Raw genomic sequence first — 21,855 nt, 5'->3', positions numbered from 1 at the left:
ACCTGTGGAATGTCGAGTATGAGGAAAGATTGAGAAGATGTAATTTGCAGAGTCTGGTGAACAGGAGGAAGATGGGAGATATGATAGAGACCTATAAGTTGGTAAGGAGTTGTTATTGGATTAATGATGGAGAAGTTCTACATAAAATAGTGGGAGATAGGCAGAGAACCAGAACCAGAGGTCATCCCTGGAAACTCTATAAAGAGGATGTGAGTGGCAGGTTTTTTTTTATGCAGAGTTGTGAATGATTGGAATGCCTTGCCTGAGGGTGTGGTGTCTGCAAGGAGTTTGAGTGTGTTTAAGACAGGTATGATGAGCTGTGTGTGTGATAAAAGGACCTCCCAGATGAGTCTTTGACTCCATGAGGTGTTGGGGTAATAATAATAATAATAATACTAATTTGCACACATTTCTGACAGATTCTCTTGCCACACCCTCTCCTTTCTCATAATTGCATTGGATTGGAGACTGGAGATTGGAGTCAGTTGTGAGTGCTTTTTCTGGATGGGTTCAAGGACAGGTATGATAGATTGTATGGATAGTTTGGGTCTCCTGCAATGAGTCTTTGGACCACGTGAAGGTGCCTGTATAATAATAATAATAATTTTATGCAGATGATGTTATATTTCTAAATAAATCCAGTACAAGTCTACAGGATTGCCTAAATAAACTGAATAACTGCTGTATTAAATTTCACATAAAAATTAATAATAAAATGAAAAAGACTTGAAAATAAGCACAAACACTGAAAACATCAACTGCTTCTAAATGAAGACTCTACAGAACAAGTAAATCATTTCATCAATTTAGGCACAATTTTTAGTAATGATGGCAATTGAATATGGAAATTGACAACAGAATTAACAAAGGTATGGTAGGAAGTTAACTGAATAAATTTATATGAGATAAGAGAGAAATCAGTCAAAATGCTAAACTGTATACAAGACAGTTTTTAAACCAATTTTAACTTATGGATCCATAAGTTGAGTTAGAAATGAAACACTTGTTCAAAGATTAGAGACCACAGACATGAGAGTTCTGAGAAAGATCAGGGAAGGGAACAGATGATGTCAACTGCAGAATTATATTATATTATGAAGACATTTGACATTGCTAACATACAGGAATATGTGGAGAGAGAGCTAATCTCATGTGGTATAGTCACTTAAACAGAATGAAAGAGGAATGGTTAGCAAATCAAGCGTTTTTTGCCAGGATGAAAGGAATTTGTAAGTACCTTAGAAGGTTCTAACAATTGCTGAAAGTGTTTTCACTTGGTTATAAGTTAAATTACACTTGACAAGAATGTCAAGTGTAATTTAACAAGAATGAGCAAACAATGTTTACACATGAAGTGTTTATTCAACTAGGCTACTTTTATACAGAAGCTAATGACTTCACATTAACTGCTTTACTATCCCATAATGCAAAGCACACATCTATTCATGTGTGTATAACGCTATGCATAATGGGAAGGGCCAATACCCAGACTTAGACCAATACCAGCAAGACCAATACCATATACAATTAGTGAAAAGGAGTATCACCTTATTATTAAAATACTCTGATCAGAGAAGTGTTTCCACTTGGCTATAAGTTAAATTAAACTTGACAAGAAATTATATTCTTGTCAACTAAGTGAAATAAACTTTCTACAACTATCTCTGATGTAAATTCAACAACTTGACAAGAATATAATTTCTTATCATGTTTAATTTAACTTATAGCCAAGTGGAAACACTTCTCTGATCAGAGTATTTTAATAATAAGATGATACACCTTTTCACTACTTATATAAAGGAAATTTATGAGATGTCTACATTACTTCAGTCTTGGTATCTCTTCTGGGCCTGGCTCCCACTGATGACATTTAATAATGTTCATCTTTGGGTTTGCTTACTTCCTGGGGAGTAGTGGTTTTGCTTGTGGAAGGTTTTTGCCTGTCATTGAGTGGAGCTACCACTGAGTTTTCGGTCCTAGTGAGATTCAGGTCTGGATCAATGAGTTTAGTAGTGATTCTTTAGGGTTACTCAGTGAGATTTATCTTAATCTTGGAGATCATGCAGAATATTTGGAGAGGTACACTACACTTTAACAGTACCTCAATAAATGTCGAAACCAATCTGGATAGTAGCCCATCCCATTCAAACTCATAATAGGTTCTGGGTTTGAATCCCACAATGGGTTATGGATGTTTATAAAAGCCTGCTTTGGATGAGCTTTTATAGCTCCTTGAGTTTGTAAGGCTTGTCTTTTTTTTTCTTTTTCTTCTTCATAAGATTATCTTTGAGTTTAGACACTGGTCTAGATCACGGGTCGGCAACCTATGGCTCCCTTTTGAATGAATAATTGCGACGCTTTTCATTATTAAATGATCTATCTAAACATAGAAGTAAAAAGAAATGTTTTGTAGGTCAAATGACCCCTAACCATATGTCGATACTCAAAAAATGCCAGTTTACATTGGGCACGATCAGCCAAGCAGAGCGCTACTTTGTAGCGAAAATTAATCGCTACAAATTAAATTAATTTGTAGCGAATGGCGATTGCTATGGTAGCGCTACAATCGAGCAGTTGGCTTGGACACATTTATGATGTCACGCTAGGCTAGCAAATGTAGTGTACGGTAGCGCTTGCCTGTCTGAATGCGCCCATTGTCTTTGCATACAGTGCAGGTATGGTCTGTAAATCTGCTCACTTTGTTAAAATAAGTAAAGGTTTCATAGTGGACATTGCAGTGCTTTCATTTACTGGTGATTGTGTTAGGTAACATGAATATTGTAACATTAAATTAAATATTAACAAAATAAATATATTTTTATAGTATTTAAAATGTCAGCAAAGAAGAGAAAGATAGAACAAGAAAATCAGGAGTTTAAAAGTGAATGGACCGAAACCTACACGTTTGTAGCAAATACAGCAGGTTTTCCAATGTGTTTAATATGCTATGAAAAGCTTTCAAACAAAAAAATAAAATATAATATGACATTTTTTAAATAAACACAATACATTTGACAAAGTATATCCATGGGGAGATGAAAGAAAAAAGGCAGTGGAAGAATTGCAACGCAAAGTAAACCTAACTAAATGCTCATTTTCCAAATGGATAAAAAGAATCAAGAAATACAACTTTGCTAGTTTTGTGACTGTTCAAGAAGTTTTGTGACTGTTCAAGAAGTTGTTAAATGAGGAAAACCTTTTATGGATGGTGAATATGTGAAAGAATGTTTTATTAAAATGTCCAAATATCTTTTCTGCGATTTTAAAAACAAAGCGGAAATAATTACAAAAATAAAAGACATGCCATTATCTGCTAAGATTGTAAGGGACAGAACTATACAAATGGCAGAAGATATAACAAATCAGCAGGTTACAGATCTAAATTCAACACCAGGATTCTCCATTGCCTGTGATGAATCATGTGATGTGGATGATATTGCACAGATTGTACTTATTTGTAGATACATAAACTCTCAAGGACCTCAGGAAGAATTACTCGATATACTGCCACTTACAGGACAAACTCATGGAGAAGACATTGAATCTGCTGTTACCACTTGCTTGAAAAGTAAGGGTATTAATATTAACAAAATAATATCTATTGCGACCGATGGGGCGCCGAGCATGAAAGGTACAAAAAAAGGTTTTGTATTTAAAAAAACAAATTTTGCATGACGTGTTTTCCTTTCACTGCATAATCCATCAAGAGATACTTTGTGCACAAATTTTTCCAAAAGAGATAACAGTGGTGATGGATTTGGTTGTAGAAATTGTTAACAAAATGATGGCAATACTGCTACATCATCGGAAAGTTTGTGAACTTCTTAAAGAAATCAATTGTGAATATTCCGATCTTCTTTTGCATAACAGAATAAGATGGCTTTCCAGAGGTGCGGTGCTGATGTGATTTGCCATCTGCCTTGGAGATGGTTAAGTTGTTTCTAAGACAAAAGGACCTTGAATATGCACAGTTAGAAGATACTCATTGGTTACAAAAATTCTACTTTATGGTGGATATGACTTCCCATTTAAATGCACTAAATAAGAAACTACAGGGAAAGGGAAATACAGCAGTTTTGCTTTTAGAAGAAGTGATTTCGTTTCAACAAAAATTATATTTTCCTATGTTGAAGAAATATCAACAAGAATAAGCTGATAATTCCATAAATTTAACCCTTTTCAAAGAAATTGTGGTAAATATGCGATCTAAATTTAATGGGAGATTTGAGGAGTTTAGAAAGAACAAGGCAACTATGTCATTTTTATTGTGACCACTTGAAATTAATCCTGCCGAATTAAATTTGTCACCTTTTGCTGGAATTGATGAGGCTGCATTTCAACTTGAGTTAGAGGACCTGAAAACCAAGAATTTGTGGAATCCAAAATTTAGAAATCTTAAAGCTGACCTGGAGGAGTTGGAAAGACAAAAATCTACCCTTGTAATACAACACAAATAGAAGATCTTAAAAAGCAAGATCAGATTGTATTTGACACATGGAATTGTTTACCGGACACTTACATTCAGTTAAAAACATACGCATTTGGACTTCTATTGATTTTCAGATCAACATATTTGTGTGATCAAATATTTTCTAATATGAATTTTATTAAAAGTAAGTTGAGAAACCAACTAAACAACGTGAGTCTTTCGTCATGTTTGAAAATGAAAATTACGGCGTATTTGCCGCATATTGAGAAACTATCCGAAGAAGTTCAACAGCAAAAGTTGCACTAAGAAGATATTTTAAATTAAAAAAATTAAAGAAATAAATATTTTATCGGATTTTATACATATGCTTTTGTAAGGAGAAGGAAATCTTTGTTTTATTATTTAATATTTTAAAATATCATATAATTTCATGTGAGATGTCACCCCCTGTGTTTTACAAGTATGATAATGTGCTACTGTATTAAAAAAAAAAAACATGCAGCTCCCTAATTTTTTTTTAAACTAGTGTTTCACCAGTGCGGTAACAATTAATGTCATGTAGGCATTCTCAATTTCTTGCTGCTGAGATAACCTCTGAATTATCCATTAAGATGCTATAGTGTCACAAGGAAGTCAGAGGAGTTAAAATGCAAGTTCTTATAGAAATTACTTCTTTTAAGCTTCTGTCTGTGGTTGTGTGTGGGTTTACCCTTTTCATTTTTTAGTTGTTGTTCCTCATAGAATCCCATCTTTTGCTATGCTTAAGCTGTTATTATTATGAAAATTATGAATTACGCTATTATGAAATTAAAAGCTTTTGATTATCTATCTATCTAAATACACACACAAATAAATAAAAAGAATCATTTATCGTGTCTTGCTGTTACTATGGTACACCATAAATACTATATTAATTAAGAAAAAGTGTATTTGTATATCTTATTAGGGTTTATAAATTGTATCTGCATATAAAATTTAAACAATTGTATTTAATTTAGAACTTAATCATTCTGCATGTGATGCATAATTAATTGATACACAGAAGTGAACTGAAGTGTTCTAACATGTGGAATATGAATTTCATAGTACCTAAGATTAAACTGAATTTGTCTGCAATTTGTTGCTGTTAATATCTTTCAAGCATCATGGTGATTTGTGCAATCTTCAGTTAACATAGGTTTTTAGTGCAAATTACATTAAAGACACTCAGTAGATAACATCCTGATCACTAAAATGTTATTCGTGATACTATGAACAGTACTGTAATGATGTGATGATGTTGATGTTTCCAGTCATAATAGAAATGGGAAGGACATCAGGATGTTCTACATTTATGAAATATTATTGTTGATCGGTCTACTATCAGTCTTTGATTGTTGTTGCTATCTGCACTGTGCATCCTTTTGATAAGTCATGAAGAGACAAGTTGGTCAGCAGCAAAAAGTGAGTGAGTTAAATGGTGAACAAATCCGATCAGATGCAATCTCCCCCCCCCCCAAAAAAAAAAGTTAAGAAAAATTAACATCATGAATTGTTATTTCTTACCTCTAGCACTACTATTAGAAGAATGATACCACTTGTTGATAAATTAGGAAACATTCTATGAACCTGTCCTGACATACCAATCAGAGCACAATTTACTATTACAGCTATTACACCCATTATTTCCATTGCATCCTAAAGGAAGGAAACATTCATAATCAAGTCAAATACTAACAAAGCAAATTTTTATAGTTAATTTAAACTAAATGTTATGTCTAATATAAATAAAAAAAAATAAAATATGAATTTTAATCCATTTCTGTTCCATGCTACTTTTAAATCCAGCATTACTATAATTTATTCTTTCCATATTCTTCAACCTATGTACAACATATATTAGAATATTATAAATTTCTGTAATGATGTAATATTGAGTTGATATTATCAGAGAAATCAGATTTAACACAAGGATATTTATGGCATGTTACTTGAGGTTAATGAATTTTATGTATTAATTAATACATAAAACACAAACAGGAATAAGAATATCTATGACAGAGAAAATAGAGGTAATATTATAGTACAGAGCCTGTGCAGCTCAGTGGATGTGGCGTTTGCACACCACCGCGCTAGGCCGCACGAAGGAAGTCTTAGTTTCGAGTCTAGTCGGCGACTAGAGGAAATTTTTCTAAGCCTATTTTCGACCGGTTCCCGAGTTAGTCGATCTCTGGCACGGGCAAGCAGGTTTTTCCTCCCGGAAACTCGGGTTTTTCGTCCTGTAAACTCAAGAAAATCGACCGTAGAACCCACATTATTTCAGACATTAAATATATTGTGTTAGGGTTAGAGACCACGAGATGGCGGCACATTTGAGCCGCCTCTCTTCACTGCGTACCGCTTAATTAGTGATAGCCTTGGGCCATCTGTCTCTGATTGGGTACCAGTGGAGATTGAACTGCCCACTCAGTCTCCAAAAGTTAGATAGGGCTAAATGGCCTCGCCTACTCCCGTATATACGGGAATAAAAAGGCGTTAGCTGATTTTTTTTTTTTTTTTTTATTATAGTACACTTGAATAGCCACATGGGATGTTAAAACATTACACTAAATGGGTTAACTTGAGAATTTAATGGGAGACATTATAATGAGATTATAATGAGATTTAATAGTGAGACAAGATAGACAGAAACTTGAAAAAAGAATTGAAAGAAGATAAAGAACAGCACATAACAGGTGTTGAGCCAGTGCTGCCACTCTTTTAAGAGTGGCAGCACTGGTTCTAATGGCATAAATAAAGTTGTTATAATAAATTTCTATGTGAAAGTGGCTGTTTAGAAATATATAATAGCAGCTAGGCCTATGAGATTTTTTTTTTTTCTGTTTTCTGTTAGTTGTGTGATCTATGGCTCAATTTGTATGTTTTGTGTATTTGCAGTACCAGAAGTTCCAGGAAAAAAAAACACTGGCATATACTAATCTATTTTTCATTTAAAATTTTTCATTTGTGTTTCTTAGGGGGGGGGGGGGATCTCCCCTCGATGAGTCTTGACAGATTATGTTCTTAGGAAGTACCTCCCACGATGAGTCTTTCGACTCCATGGAGGCCTGAATAATAATAATAATAATAATAATAATAAATAAAAGTATATGAATGGCTGAGAAATATTTAGTTAGGGGGCCAAACATGAATTAAAACTTTGTGCAGAACATCTAGAAATATTATTCACTATAACTATTTAATGATATTAAATCACAGTACTGCAAGAGTAAAATAAATGATAATTTATTAAGCTGCTGCTCTGAGGATGGTGATTTGAAATCCGACATCCTCAGAGCACAAAGAAAGACTTGTCAGTACAAGGCATTATCAAGTAAGTGGAAAACAATTCAAAACTGTAAATTAATAAACTATAATATGCTATGGCACCAGGATTTGATTTAAAGTAGTCTATTTGTACTAAAATCAGAGAACAGAAGTATCAACTTCTATGGAGTATCATTATCATTACTTCCTAATATGTAGAAGGGGTGTCAGGATGCTACTGTATTTATTGCTAACTAGCTACAATTTTCTTTCAAATTAATCTAATACCTATCAAGTCTTTAATATTGTCAGATCTCATATAGTCTTATGAGGCACCAGTAACCCAATCTAATATTAATCTACCTAAATTTTTGTCTTCACTAGGTTATTTTTCTTGCATTTATGTTATAGCCAGCCTGGCTGGCTGAGTGGTTAGTATATCTACTCTACAACAGGACAGCTTGTGAGTTCAAATCCCTCTTTTGGCATGGACATACGTGATTGCCTATAGGTAGCAGATGAAATTCATCATCTGCAGTGAGACCACTGCCCGACTAATCAGAAGTGGTATTAAAAAGTTCCATTTATGGTCTCTAGAGCAGTTTCCAAACCAGCTAAAAATGAATAAAAATATAAAAAAATATATTAAAATTAATAAAAAAATGGAAAAAAAAATCCTTACCTCACCTACAGTACTGATGTACAGTTGTTTATAACCTTTTGTGGGTGGGAACCACATAAAAATAAATAAGATAAAAATAAAAAATTATAGTGTCAGACAACTGTTCTGTAATCCATTCTTCCCCTATTCTGTTTATAAGGCAGATCAATGTCAAGTTTTTTGCTAATATCTCCTGTTTTAATATGATTCTGCCATTCATCATCAGCAGCATCAGCATCTGTTCACTCCAGTAATTTTCCTCAGTATTTTCACATCTATGGAATCTAGTCTTCTTGTGTATTGCCTATTGGTTTTTGGCTAGTTTTTTCTTGTTCCAAATGTCTTACCATTATACATAGTTTTGCTTATTCCATTATGTATATTTAATTTGCATCTTCACTAAAATTTTTGTCTAAATAGTAAAATGTTTTAATTGTTCTATAGTTTTTACTACTGAGAATGCTACTGATTTTTGAATCAATTTTTAACATTTATTTAAGTGATTTAAATAGTGTGAAGGCTTATACTGGCTTATTTCAGAATATAATCACATGTATTTAAGTTAAAGAGGCTGACTTATTGCTAAGGTATAATGTAATAATAATCCTTGGTACTTACATGTCCTTGAGGCTCAACATCTGCATAATTGACTTTCATAACCAAAATTTTAATATGAGGTGGTTTGCCTTGGCCTAAATATATATTTTTGTGTATAACTTGCATGTGGTGCCTTGATTGTTTGGCCTTATAGCAAGATAAAATAACTCAGGTTTCTAGGAGAAAGAACCCTGCCAGATCCATATAAGCCCAACTAACTTATCTTCAATTGAAAACCCCCAATACAGAGCTTCGTCAAAACCAAACGAGTTATGGAACTCAATACTCAAGCACAAGCCACATTTTGCACTGTATAATGCTACATTATAATGCATTATAATGATGTATCTACATAATGATCCTTATTATTATTATTACAGTAACCTCCATGGAGACAACACACTCATTCTGGGAGGCTTACACCACCAGCAACATGTCTATCATAATGAACTTGAAGTTATTTACACTCCCTGCATTCACAGTTCACTCTGGCAATGAAATCTACTCACCAACAGCTCTCCACATAAAATATCTACTTCTCACACCCATTTTCACCATATCTTTATACAACTTCTGGAAATGGTCTCTCATTCTTCCCATCATAATGCCCACTCTTTTTATATTTCTTTCTGTATTAATCTGGTAGAATCCCCTAACCAACTTGTACCACCAGCATATCTCCTCTTTTACTTATATCCAACAAACTTTGTAATCCACTTCCTTGACAGCTCTGCATTACCAACACTCCAGAGTCTCAATATCACTTTGGTCATTTGTCTTTGGATCCTCTTTATCATTTCAACACTGAAATGAAACACTAGGCAATCAAATCTGGGCACAATAATCCATGTGTGGTCTGACCAATGCCCTGTATAGAGGCACCACCACTTCCTTATCCCTATATGTCAATGTACTTTTTATCATAGCAGCAATATGATGTGCAGTCTTTTGCAACACTTGCAATGTGTCCTCAGCACATTGCAAGTACTGTAAGAATCTGATGACAACATCAGAAGATGTATCCATAACCAAAGTAGACACTTTGCCTCCAACTGGGGAGTGTGACCATGTGGTCTTGTTGTGAGAAGCTGCCAAACATCTGGAATTCTCTGTCAAGAAGGGGGTTTATGTTTAACTATAAGGCTGGTGATTATGAGAGACTCAGAAGTCATTGTGGAACAATGCCATGGCTTGAGAAGCTACAATGAAAGAATGTCAGTGGTCTATGTCAAGTGGTCAGAGATCACTTGAGAGTAGCAGTATAAGACTGCATACCCAAGGTCAGGAGAATAAACCAAGTAGGAATTTGGTTGATTATGGATATAAAAGCAAGAGCTGGAAAAAAAAAAAAAACATTCTGGAGACGATATAAAAAAAAAAAAGTGATCAGCACGCACACACACGATCAGTACAAAAGTGCAAACAAGAAGAGTGACTAGTATGGTAAGAAAGCCCAAATCCGACTATCAGAGAGAATTAGTCAAACATGCCAAAGTAAACCCAAAAGAATTTTTTTCATTATGCAGCAAGTAAGAGAAGAAATGACTATGGTAGAATCACTTTAAACAATGCTCATGGCAGGAAAGTAACTGAACCAAAAGAAATAGTTGACTTGCTGAGTGATCATTTTGCAAAGGTGTATCATCCAGGTGGTGATTTTACTGAGATGCATATCAACATTGAGGTAGATGAATATGAGGTGTTCAGCACATTAAAAAATATGAATGTGAACACAGCAGTGGGACGGGATGACATATATTAGCCAGTGTACTACGTAAATGTGCAGGAGAATTGACATTGCCTTTTATGAAGTTGTTCAATCTAAGTCTCAGCTCTGGCAGAGTTCCATGAGAGTGAAAAGAGGGTAAGATGCATAAATGGTGCTTCATTTACCATTGCATAAAGGTGGCTCCAAGATAGAGGTAGCAAACTACAGATCAATTAATATATTGGGAGTGGCTGTTAACGTATTGGAAAAGTTGGTGAATAAAATACAACAGTGGGTGGATAGGGATGCAATACTCTCTAGTGGGCAGAATGGCTTTGGGTAGGTAAAGGGTAGGTCCTGTCTTAGTAATTTATTCACATTTTATAATATAATAAAGTGACAGCAGAACTAGATAAAGGTAATGACTACACCATGATACTGCTCAACTTTGCCAAGGCATTTGATAGAATACCACATGGAAAAATATTATAAAAACCGGAGAGAATGGGAATGGATATGAGGCTAGAAGCATGGATGGGGGGGGGAAGACAGACAGACACCAGAGAGTAGTATATGGTGGAGTGGAGTCTAGGATAATGATGGTGACAAGTTGAGTACCTCAGGGTTTGGTACTGGGCCACTACTTTTTAATTTGTATATCAATGACATAGGGAAAGATTTAAGAGGGGATATTCAGTTGTTTGCTGATGATCCAAAACAAGGAAGAACAATAGTTGATTAAGATGATGTAGATATTCTGTAGGATGATTTAAATAAACTGAATTGTGAGCTAAGAATAATGATTGTCAATTTAATGTTACAAAATGTTATGCACTTCAGGTTGAAAAGGTTGCATAAAGTGTATCATATTGATGGTATTGGTTTGCAGGAAATTGGTGAGGCTAAAGACTTGGGGATAATGTGGACAATGAGTTGAAATACAGAGAGCATCAAAAGAAAATAGAAAGCAAAAATCAATTTTGGAAATCATATACGAAAGAACTTGAACATGATTTCTATGGTATACAGAAACAAATATGGAAATTTATTAATACACAAAAGAAGGAAGAAGCAGAATATATTCCAATATTAAAAGTATAAATAGAGGAATTAGAAAATTATTTTTATTATTATTATTATGTGACACCTCCAGGGAGTCCAAAGACTCATCGAGGGAGAGTGTGCCAACAGCATCGGACGATTAATTCCCTTCCAACTACTAACCGTGCTCAAATTTGCTTAACTTTTTTTTTTTGTGAGCAATTAGTAGCAGAGGCTCTACCAATCGACCAACCTTTGCTGGCAAACAGAAATGAAAATTGAAATAACAGAAATATTGAAAATGCAGTTAAAAAATTGAAAAATAGAAAATCACCAGGTCTAGATAATATTAATAATGAATTATTAAAAAATGGTAAAGAAATTATAATTCAGAGATTAAATATATTATACAACCAAAAAAAAAAAAAAAAAGATTCCGGTAGAATGGAAAAAAAGTATAACAATACCAACATTTAGAAAAGGAGATTAAAAAAACCCAGAAAATTATAGAGGGATAAATTTATTAAATAACTCATTAAAAATACTAACAAGAATCCTAAATAATAAAATAACAAAGGAAATTAATCTAATAGATGAACAACAAGATAGATCATGTAAGATGCAATATTCATAATCAGACAACAATAGAATACAATAAGAAACTATTTATATGCTTTATAGATCTGAAAAAAGCATTTGACAGAATATTAATTCATGATTCTAGTAACAAGGCTTATACATTGGTCAGACATAACTGGTAATTAGTTTACGGAATTAACAACGCATATAAAGTATATTAATTAAAGGTAACTTTAATGAATAACTTCTATATTTCGGCAATGTCACATTGCCATCTTCAGGAACATAAAGATATGGTATGTGCACGCAGGCACTAACACAAAGCAAATGAGGAAGAAAGCAAGAAACTAATATAGTTCCTAAAGTCCTAATGGTGCCCTCTTGCAGGCTAATTTGGTAGTCTTGGCAGTTGGGCTGAAGTTCTCATAATGTAAGTCTCCCAAATTTGGGGCAGTTTCATGCACCCAAATTTGTTGAGGTTAGGAACGTTTTTTAGAGTTGCTGAAGATTCTTTGAATAATCTTTTGTATTTAAACTTGCTGCGATGAATTATTTTTGTTTTCTTCCAACGAATTTTATGGTGGGTATCTAAAGCATGGTCTGCCAGCCCAGAGCGGCTGTACTGGTGAAATCGGATGTAGTCTTGGTGTTCTGAAATCCTGATATTTGTTGTTCTGCCTGTTTGGTCAAAGTAGGACAATTTGCAGCTGCAAGGGACCTGGTATACACCAGGTAGGTCTAGGGGAAGTGGTTGGTCTTTGGTAGAGCAGATAAGGGATGCCAACTTTTTATATGGTCTGTAACAGGAAGTAAGGTCATATTTTTTTGAGGATATTGGTTATTTTCTCAGAGGTGCCCTGGATGTAGGGGATGGTGATAGACTTGGTGTAATCTTTATTGTGGAGGGGGGGGGTTGTGGTTTACTGGTTTTAGTATTTTTTGGATTTTTTTGGGGTTATAGCCATTGGCTAAGAAAGTGTTGAGGATGTGGTTTAGTTCAGTAGTTAGGGCCTTGTCATCTGAGCAGATTAATTTTGGCCTGTTATATAGTGTTTTTATAATCCCATATTGTTGTGAGGGGGAGTGGTGGGACTGCTGGTGAATGTACCTACCAGTATGGGTGGGTTTTCTGTGAACAGAGAAAACCAAAGATAAATCAAGCTGGCGGGTGATTAAAGTGTCTTGGAAGGGGAGGGTGTTGTTTTCCTCTTTTTCTAAGGTGAACTGGACTCTGGGGTGTTGGTTGTTTAAGTGTGTTAGGAAGGAATGGAGTGTGTCTGAGCCATGTGGCCAAATAGCAAACACATCATCCACATAACGAAGCCAAATAGTGGTTTTTGTGGGACGGAGTTTAAGGCTTTCTCTTCAAATATCTCCATAAAGAAATTGGCCAAGGGTGGGGAAAGTGGTGAACCCATGGCTGTCCCCTCTATCTGTTTGTAGAACTTTCCTTGCCAAACGAAATAGCCTGAGTTCATTGTGAACTGAAATAGGGCTGAGATATCGGGAGGAAACTTGGCTTGGATGAGCTCTAGAGTTTCTTTGAGTGGGACATTAGTGAATAGGGAGGAGATGTCAAAACTGACCATTATGTCAGTGTGTTGGAGTGTGAGGTTTTCTATACTGGCTTGAAAGTGGGCTGAGTTTTTTATGTGTGATGGTGTGTTGCCAGTGTAGTGTGTGAGCATTTTGGCTAAATGTTTGGCTAATTTATATGTGGGGGAATCAAATTGTGTCCCATCCACTATGGGACACAATGGCACATTTTGTTTATGTATTTTTGGGAGTCCATATAATCAGAGGGATCTAGAGTTATAAGGTTTTAGTTTGTTGGTGACTTCCACATGCCAAGAAGTGACCTTCTTAAGGAGTCTGTGGAGAGTTCTAATCTGAGAGCTGGTCAGATTATATTCAATGGGGAGGTAAATCGTACGGTCTAGTACTAAAGCAGTTAGCTTACCTTTGTAGTCTTTTTGATTGAGCATCACAGTGGCATTTCCCTTATCCGCCTTGGTGATTACTATTTTTTTTTTGTTTTTCAATTCTTGTAGGTCAGCCCTACAAGAATTCTTTTATTAGCTAGTATTAGAAACCATTCCACTCCAACTGGCTGGAATGATGTTAATATATGTATATAGCAGACAACACAAATAATAGGACTCTAGCATTGATGCATAATTTTTTATTTCTATTTATTTATTTATTATTATTATTATTATTTTTTTTTTCACCAGAGGTCAGGCCAACAATTGTGGTAGCGGTTGGTCAGTGTCTTTAACGAACCAGTTTGATTGTAGTATAGCTTGTTTCTTGTGTATATTTGTACGCTCCAGAAGATGACCTTGACATAAAGGTCGAAACATCGAATTGTAGATTTTAGTTATATTAAACTAAAGTTTTTAATTCAAACACGGTAGTTGTCTCCATTATTTTCAAAAATGCTAATGAATGTGGGATTCCCAAAAGTGTGGATAATTCTGATAATGATCAGAAGTTATGTATACTGAGTCTCAGAACAAAAAAAAAATTCTTAGAAAATGGAGCGAAATATACCCAAACCAGAGAAATACACATAACATGTGCAACAAATTTTACAAGATGATTTGCTGCTCCATCAAACCATATTTATCCCTGCCATGCTCCACATCTCCTCATAAGTTTTTTTTTTTTTTTAATTATGCCATCATGAATTCACTTATTCATGTCTAGACTTTATAGGATCATGCTATTCGCTCTACCCAGCAACTTATAGGATACACCTATCACAAATGTTTATTAATAATTCATTTGCCATTAATAAAAGTATTTCTACTCACACTTATTCTTTGCTTTCATTTCCTATTCTCACATGATTTATAAACGAAGGTTCACATATTTTCATCTTTGAGTATTTCAAATATACCAACCAAATATAGCATTCCCCTTCATTGTTGTTTTCTAATAAATCCTAAAACAAACCGATTGTTCCCCCGCTGGAGAGGTATTCAAAGTTATCCTGCAATTAATTGCATTGGACCAATTAAGACAAGCGCTGATGCGCTATGCACTCTCAAAACTTTCATACATCGATAAAAATGCAATCATATGGTCATGTGGTCATATGGTCATGCAATCATACGGTCAGAAGGGATTGAGGCAACCTTCCCATGCCCCCCCCCCCCAACACACACACGCCAGTAGTGTTGCCTTGTGGTACATTATTGGTGCTTCAGACAAAAGAAGCCCCAGAGATGAATCACAGGCAACATGAAGCTAATGTCTCAAACAAGCCTCCTGGACTACTTACAACTATGATGAATACAAAACATAAAAAGTTCCATGCTGGCTTGATCGTCGCCCGGAATAACAAGGATCGCATTGCTTGTTTAGGTGGAGGGCAAGTTTCGAAAAATATGTTACAGTCCCCTAATCAACACTACCTCAAGATATGTTCCCTAAACATAGAAGGGATTTCTAAATCCAAAGCCGAAGTCATCGGCATAATAGCCAAAGATAAAGCAATTGATGTCTTGACTCTCCAGGAAATCAATGTGCCTGATACAGCCCTCAATAGACTAAAGATCCCAGTACTCATTCTTGTGTCTTATAACTGCTACCTCAAGCATGGCCTAGCAACCTATATCCTGCATGGTCTCAAAGATATAACCCAAAGTGTTCCTGTTACAGAATACTCCATAGGTATTAAAGTTCAAAATATCACCATCTACAATGTCTACAAACCTCCATCGTAATCCTAGCCCGATCAGATGGACCAACCTCCTCCTCGCACTGCTAATCTATGTCGGTGACTTCAATTCCCATCATACCATGTGGGGCTATTCCTCTAACAACCGGGATGGTAATAATCTAGCTAACTGGATGGATACATATACCTTGTATTTGAATTATGATGTCAAGCAGGATGGCACTCATTACTCAGCCAGATGGAACAGAACCAACACCCCAGATCTCTGCATAGTCACTAAAGACTCCGAAGACCACCCTCTTCCATCAACCAGAACCATCCTTAACAGATTCCCTAATAGTCAACATCGGAACACCAATCGTTAGATGGAAAAATCTGCAGGTCCAACTGGACTGCATTTCAGAAACAAATTGAGCAAACCATTACAGCAATTCCAACCACTCCTAATTGCTATCCTAGATTTGTTAAACTACTCAAATCTGCAGCAAAAGCCTCTATCCCTAGAGGCTACAGAAAACAATATATCCCATGTTGGAGTAGAGAAAATGAGGAACTTCTAGCCAAATACGAGGAAACTAAAGATCCAACTATTGTTAAGGAGCTCATATCAACCCTGGATGAAAACAGAAAGGAAAGATGGATCTCAACCATCCATGAACTCTATTTCATCACATCTAACCGAAAAAGCTGGTCACGTCTGAGAAAATTACATGGAGCAGAACCAACAACACACAAAACAACAGAGATAACTCCTGATCAGGGACCATTTATTGAAAACCTCCAAGATTCATTGCAGCTCTACCAGGAAAATTGCTGTACAAGCTTCCATCAAACAAATCCTGAAGACAGAACCCGAGCTTCCTGAACTCGTACACCCAGTATCTCAGGAAGAGGTACAAATAGCCTTAAAACTTACCAAGAATGGCAAAGCTGTAGGAGTGGATGGTATACTCCTGAAGTTCCTAAAACATCTTGGTCAACATGGCCAAACATGGCTGGCTGCCCTTTTTTCAGAAATCATCATGACTGGTAAATTACCAAAGCTATGGCAGGAAGCCAAAATAATTGCCGTGCCTAAACCAGGGAAGGATCCAAATGATGTGAAAAGCCTATGACCTATCTCCTTGCTTTGCACCACCTTTAAGCTCTTTGAAAGAATTCTCCTTAAAAGAATTTCACCACTCATTGAAAGAGCACTCCCGACTGAACAAGCTGACTTCAGGCCAGGAAGAAGTTGCTGTGACCAGGTCCTGGCCCTGACAACTCAAATTGAAGCAGGCTTCCAGAAGAAACTTAAATCTGGAGCCACTTTCATTGACATAACATCTGCTTATGACTGTCTGGATCAGGGGCCTACTCCTAAAACTAGGAAATATTATAAAGTGTAAAAAAACTTGACAACTTTTTGAATCTATTGTCTCCAACAGAAAGATCCAGGTCCATATTGGCAGAAAAAAGAGCAGGCCCAGATTCCTTCACAACGGTCTTCCTCAGGACTCTGTGTTATCCCCTATACTTTTTAACATCTATGTGTATGATCTACCTCATACCACATCAAGCAAGTATATGTATGCCGATGACCTAGCGATCTTACATCAATCCACCTCCTTTACTAACTTAGAATCAACCTTGAATACAGACCTGAATATCCTGGAAGAGTACTTCAAGCAGTGGTACTTGAAGCCAAATCCAACGAAAACAGTGTCCTCAGTATTTCACCTGTACAATGCAGAGGCAAATCAACAACTTAACCTTTCTTTTTGTGGAAAAATGGTAGAATATGAGCCTCACCTGAAATACCTTGGAGTGAGCCTGGACAGAAGCCTAACCTATAAAAGGCACATCATCAACCTCTCCAATAAAATTAAAACCAGAAATAATATCATTTCAAGGCTTGCTGGAACAACCTGGGGTTGTGGTGCAGAAGTCCTAAAGTTGTCTGCACTAGCCCTCACATTCTCTGCAGCAGAATATTGTGCCCCTGTCTGGGAAAGAAGTACACACAGTAACATTATAGACACCCAGCTAAACTCTACCATGTGCACAATTAGTGGGACAGTGAGAAGCACCCATCTCTCCTGGCTGCCTGTTCTATCTAACATTGCTCCACCACACATATGGAGAAGACAAGCCACGATTAAGGAATTTAATAAAGCATTGAGCAACACACTCCTGCCCCTACATCAGACTCTCATAAACCCACCTAATCTTCACCTCAAATCTAGAAAGCCCTGGTCCATGGATGAACTCTATTCAGCTGCGCTGCCATCAATATCTGACATATGGAGAGAATACCGGTCCATCAATCTCCCAACAAACAGCTTCCTGGTAGAAGATCCCTGTGCTCCGCAGCCTGGTTTTGATCTTCCTAGGAAGATTTGGTCATCAATAAACAGGATCAGAACTAGATAGGGCAGATGTGGCTACGTTCTTCATAAATGGTGGCTGTCAGATCACCCTTATTGTGATTGTTCTCCAGTGGCTCAGACAATTACTCATATTGTGTACGACTGCCCAATGCGTCAATTTCTCAGTGGTAGCCTACAATGTGATGGATGAAGCCTTGAACTGGCTTTCCAACCTGGACCTTGACTAGTTGGTATGGTGGTGGTTATGGAGGAAACAGAAGATTATGGTCCCGTCTCACTACAAAGACGTTATTCTCGTAGTCTTCGTCATAGTATCAGAAGAACTCCTCCTCATGTTAGAAGATGATGATACAATGTGAAATGGGCCTCCTCGAATGGATCAGGTTTTCTCACACAAGACACAACTGTTCTCTACTTAAACCTTGGATATAGCTACATTTATGTTGTGAGAACATGCAGCCTTGTCATACTTGTTGCAGCATGACGATAATCGTCCCTGGCTTGATTATGACAAGTTACTTTTGCTTTATTTAAAAAAAAAGGAAAGACTTAGAAAGCAGGTTGTGCCTTTTATGTAATGAACTTTTATATATTAAGATTTTCATCATTTGTTTCTGGAAATTGTGATTGTACTTTTCACTTACCAGTTTCATGTAGCCATAAGCATAAATAAATAATAAATACAGCCAGAAGGTACTAAGCAGCTGATTACTTCAGTACAACTCATAAATACCCACAGTCCATTAAATCTCTATATTTTACAACAACTAAAAAACAGCCACAGAAAGTGCTATGCCTACCGTGCGAAGTAAAGATGGCGGCAATAAAGGCCAACAATGGAAGATTACCTCGAGTCCCGTCAGCGTAGCGTCACCAATCAAAAATCAGCATAGCGTCACCAGCAAACCGAATGACATTATGAAGTGCCACAGCTGTGAAACCGAAGTCAAAGAAAGGAAAAAAGGTATATTGTGTGATTTCTGTCACAACTGGCTACATATTTCCTGCACAAAAATAAATGAATCGGTGCAGGAAATATGCTTTTTACCAATCTAAACCAGCCCTACTTCTATACGATGTGCCTCCCTTCTGTAAAACAAATACTCAACCTAGGCAAAAGAGTCAATAACCTCGAGCAACAGTTAAATGCCGTGATCAATACCTTCTCCTCCAAAATCAGGAAGTTGAAAACTAAACTCGAGACGCTCAACGACCAGCACCTGACCTCAAGTGCGATCATACCTGCTAACGAACTTCGTGAACTAATCACATCATCGGTACACGAGTCACTCGAGGCTGAAAATAGAGAACTCAATGCTGTTATCCTGAACTTTCCGATGGAAAACGGTAAATCCTTAAAAGAAGACATCGGCAAACTTGCTGGAGAATGCAATTTCAATCCCAGAAATATCGTCAAATATCATCATATCAGATCCATAAACAAAAGAAAGCACGGAACGAACTTTCCACATCTCGTGAAAGTGACCTGTGACTCACCAATAAACACAACCAAATTTATAACAGTGACAAACAACAAGCTAAAGGACAGCTGCCCCCAGTCGCACATATGTGCTCAACCTGATTCGACCTTTGCCCAGAGAGAGCAAAGACGCCAACTCCGAAGACAACTAGAACGCCAAAATGGAGACAACAGTTGGGTGATAGACTGCAAATGATCCAAACTAGTACAAAAACCAAGTGATGCCACTAGCAGACACCAGTGTGCAGGCACTGCATCCATGCCTCACAGAACCTTGCACATCCACTTCACCAACATCTGTGGCCTCAACTCCAACCTTAATAGCATCCACTACCATCTGCAGTCCACCAAACCCCACCTACTCTTTTTAACAGAAACTTAAATCTCACCTTCCCCCAGCACTATTCATCTCAACCTTCCTAACTATACACTATTTAACTCCTTTCGACCCAAAGGTGGCATCTGTGCATATATTTGTGGCATCTGTGCATATATCTGTGCATATATCCAGAGAGCAACTAACTTAGAATCGCCCAACTTCGACCTTCTTTGGCTGAAGATATCCCTCCCTGACTCAGTCAAATTTATCTGCTGTCTCTATCGCTCTCCTAATACCACCAATCACTCTGAGCTCTTTCATTTCCTCTACTCAAAAGTTGATTTTCTCCAGTCCCACTCTCCTAACAGCGAAATCATCCTCCTAGGTGATTTCAATGTCCATAACAACAATTGGCTTTCCTCTTCCAGTTGTACAGATCCTGCAAAGAGATGATGAAATATTTGCAGTCACTAATGACCTCACACAAATTCTTTAAAAAATTGACCAGAATAGCAGATAACCCAAACCACTCCCCAAATACCCTAGATCTCTTTCTTACTAATGACCCCCTCCAAATATTCAGTGAACGTAGTGAGCCCCCTGGGAAATTCTGACAACTTAGTGCTAATCTCCTCCCCCATGTAACAATGCATACACAGTCACTCCCACACAAGAGTAGTTTGGCATTATAACAGTGCCAAATGGGACAGTCACCGAGACTGCTATGCTTCATTCCCATGATTAGACTATTGTTTCCGGTCTTCCAGTCCAAACATATGCATTGAAAGCATCACCAAAGTGATCCTCATGGCATAAAAACATATATTCCCCACAGTACTCAGACCTGCTGTCCCCTAACTAAACCCTGGTTCTCCAAAAAATGTGCCAACGCTGTACAAATGAAAAATCAGGCATACCACAACTGGCTCAAATCAAGAACCCCATCCTCATTCAATGCCTATACTGAAGCCCAAAACAAATGCAACAAAATTATCAATACTTTAAAAACAGAATTTGAACGGGCCAAAAGCAGGAAACTTGCAGCCTGTCCAAACGGTAGCCGTGCCTTTTGGTCTCTTGCCAAGGCAATTGGCCGTAACTTTTGCCCTACACTATTCCCACCTCTATCATACCCAGATGGCTCAATTGCAACATCACCCATAGAAAAAGCTAATCTCCTGGCATCACCCTTTGCCTCCAATGCAGACACAACTGACAATGGCAAATGCCCTCCAGTCATTCCAACTACCCAACATACAATGCCCCCTGTATCCTTTTTCCAAAAAGACATCACAAACCTGTTGTCTAAATTAGACACAAAAAAGTCTCCTGCCCATGATGGCATTCCTCCAATTATCCTGAAGGTCAACCCACAGAACATCAACCACCACTGCCCTTAATTCCGACCTCCACGCCATCTGCCAATAGGGCTCAGATAACCTTGTCAACTTCAACGCTAGAAAAACCCAGTTCTGTCTTATTTCTCACAAAAAAGAACCATTTTCCCCCAGCATTGTTTTTGATAACACTCAAATTCTCAGACTAGATGAAATTTCTCTTCTCAGAATTACCTTGACATTTCTCTTCTCAGAATTACAAGCCTCTCCTGGCATAAACACATCACAACCATTGCATCCTCAGCTTCCCAAAAAATAGGTTTTCTCTTTCACTCAAGATGCTACTTCATCTCTAAACAGCTGTT

The 21,855-nt window shown here is 36.8% G+C and overlaps 1 protein-coding gene across 1 annotated transcript in view; it reads right to left on the bottom strand.

The window, feature by feature from the left end:
- Positions 1-21,855, bottom strand: part of LOC150099691 (anoctamin-8-like) — a 416,071-nt gene that overhangs the window by 59,862 nt on the left and 334,354 nt on the right. The window contains exon 13 of the mRNA XM_090403618.1: positions 5,975-6,106. Within this exon, the coding sequence (XP_090259744.1) occupies positions 5,975-6,106 (132 nt within the window). The remainder of the gene's footprint in view (positions 1-5,974; positions 6,107-21,855) is intronic.

This window comes from Typopeltis vanoorti, chromosome 14 (assembly GCF_054136105.1).
Source record: "Typopeltis vanoorti isolate ZY-2024b chromosome 14, IOZ_Tvanoo_1.0, whole genome shotgun sequence".
Classification (NCBI taxonomy): domain Eukaryota; kingdom Metazoa; phylum Arthropoda; class Arachnida; order Uropygi; family Thelyphonidae; genus Typopeltis; species Typopeltis vanoorti.
The sequence above is the reverse complement of the archived record's forward strand: the minus strand, read 5'-3'. Positions and strand labels throughout refer to the sequence as shown.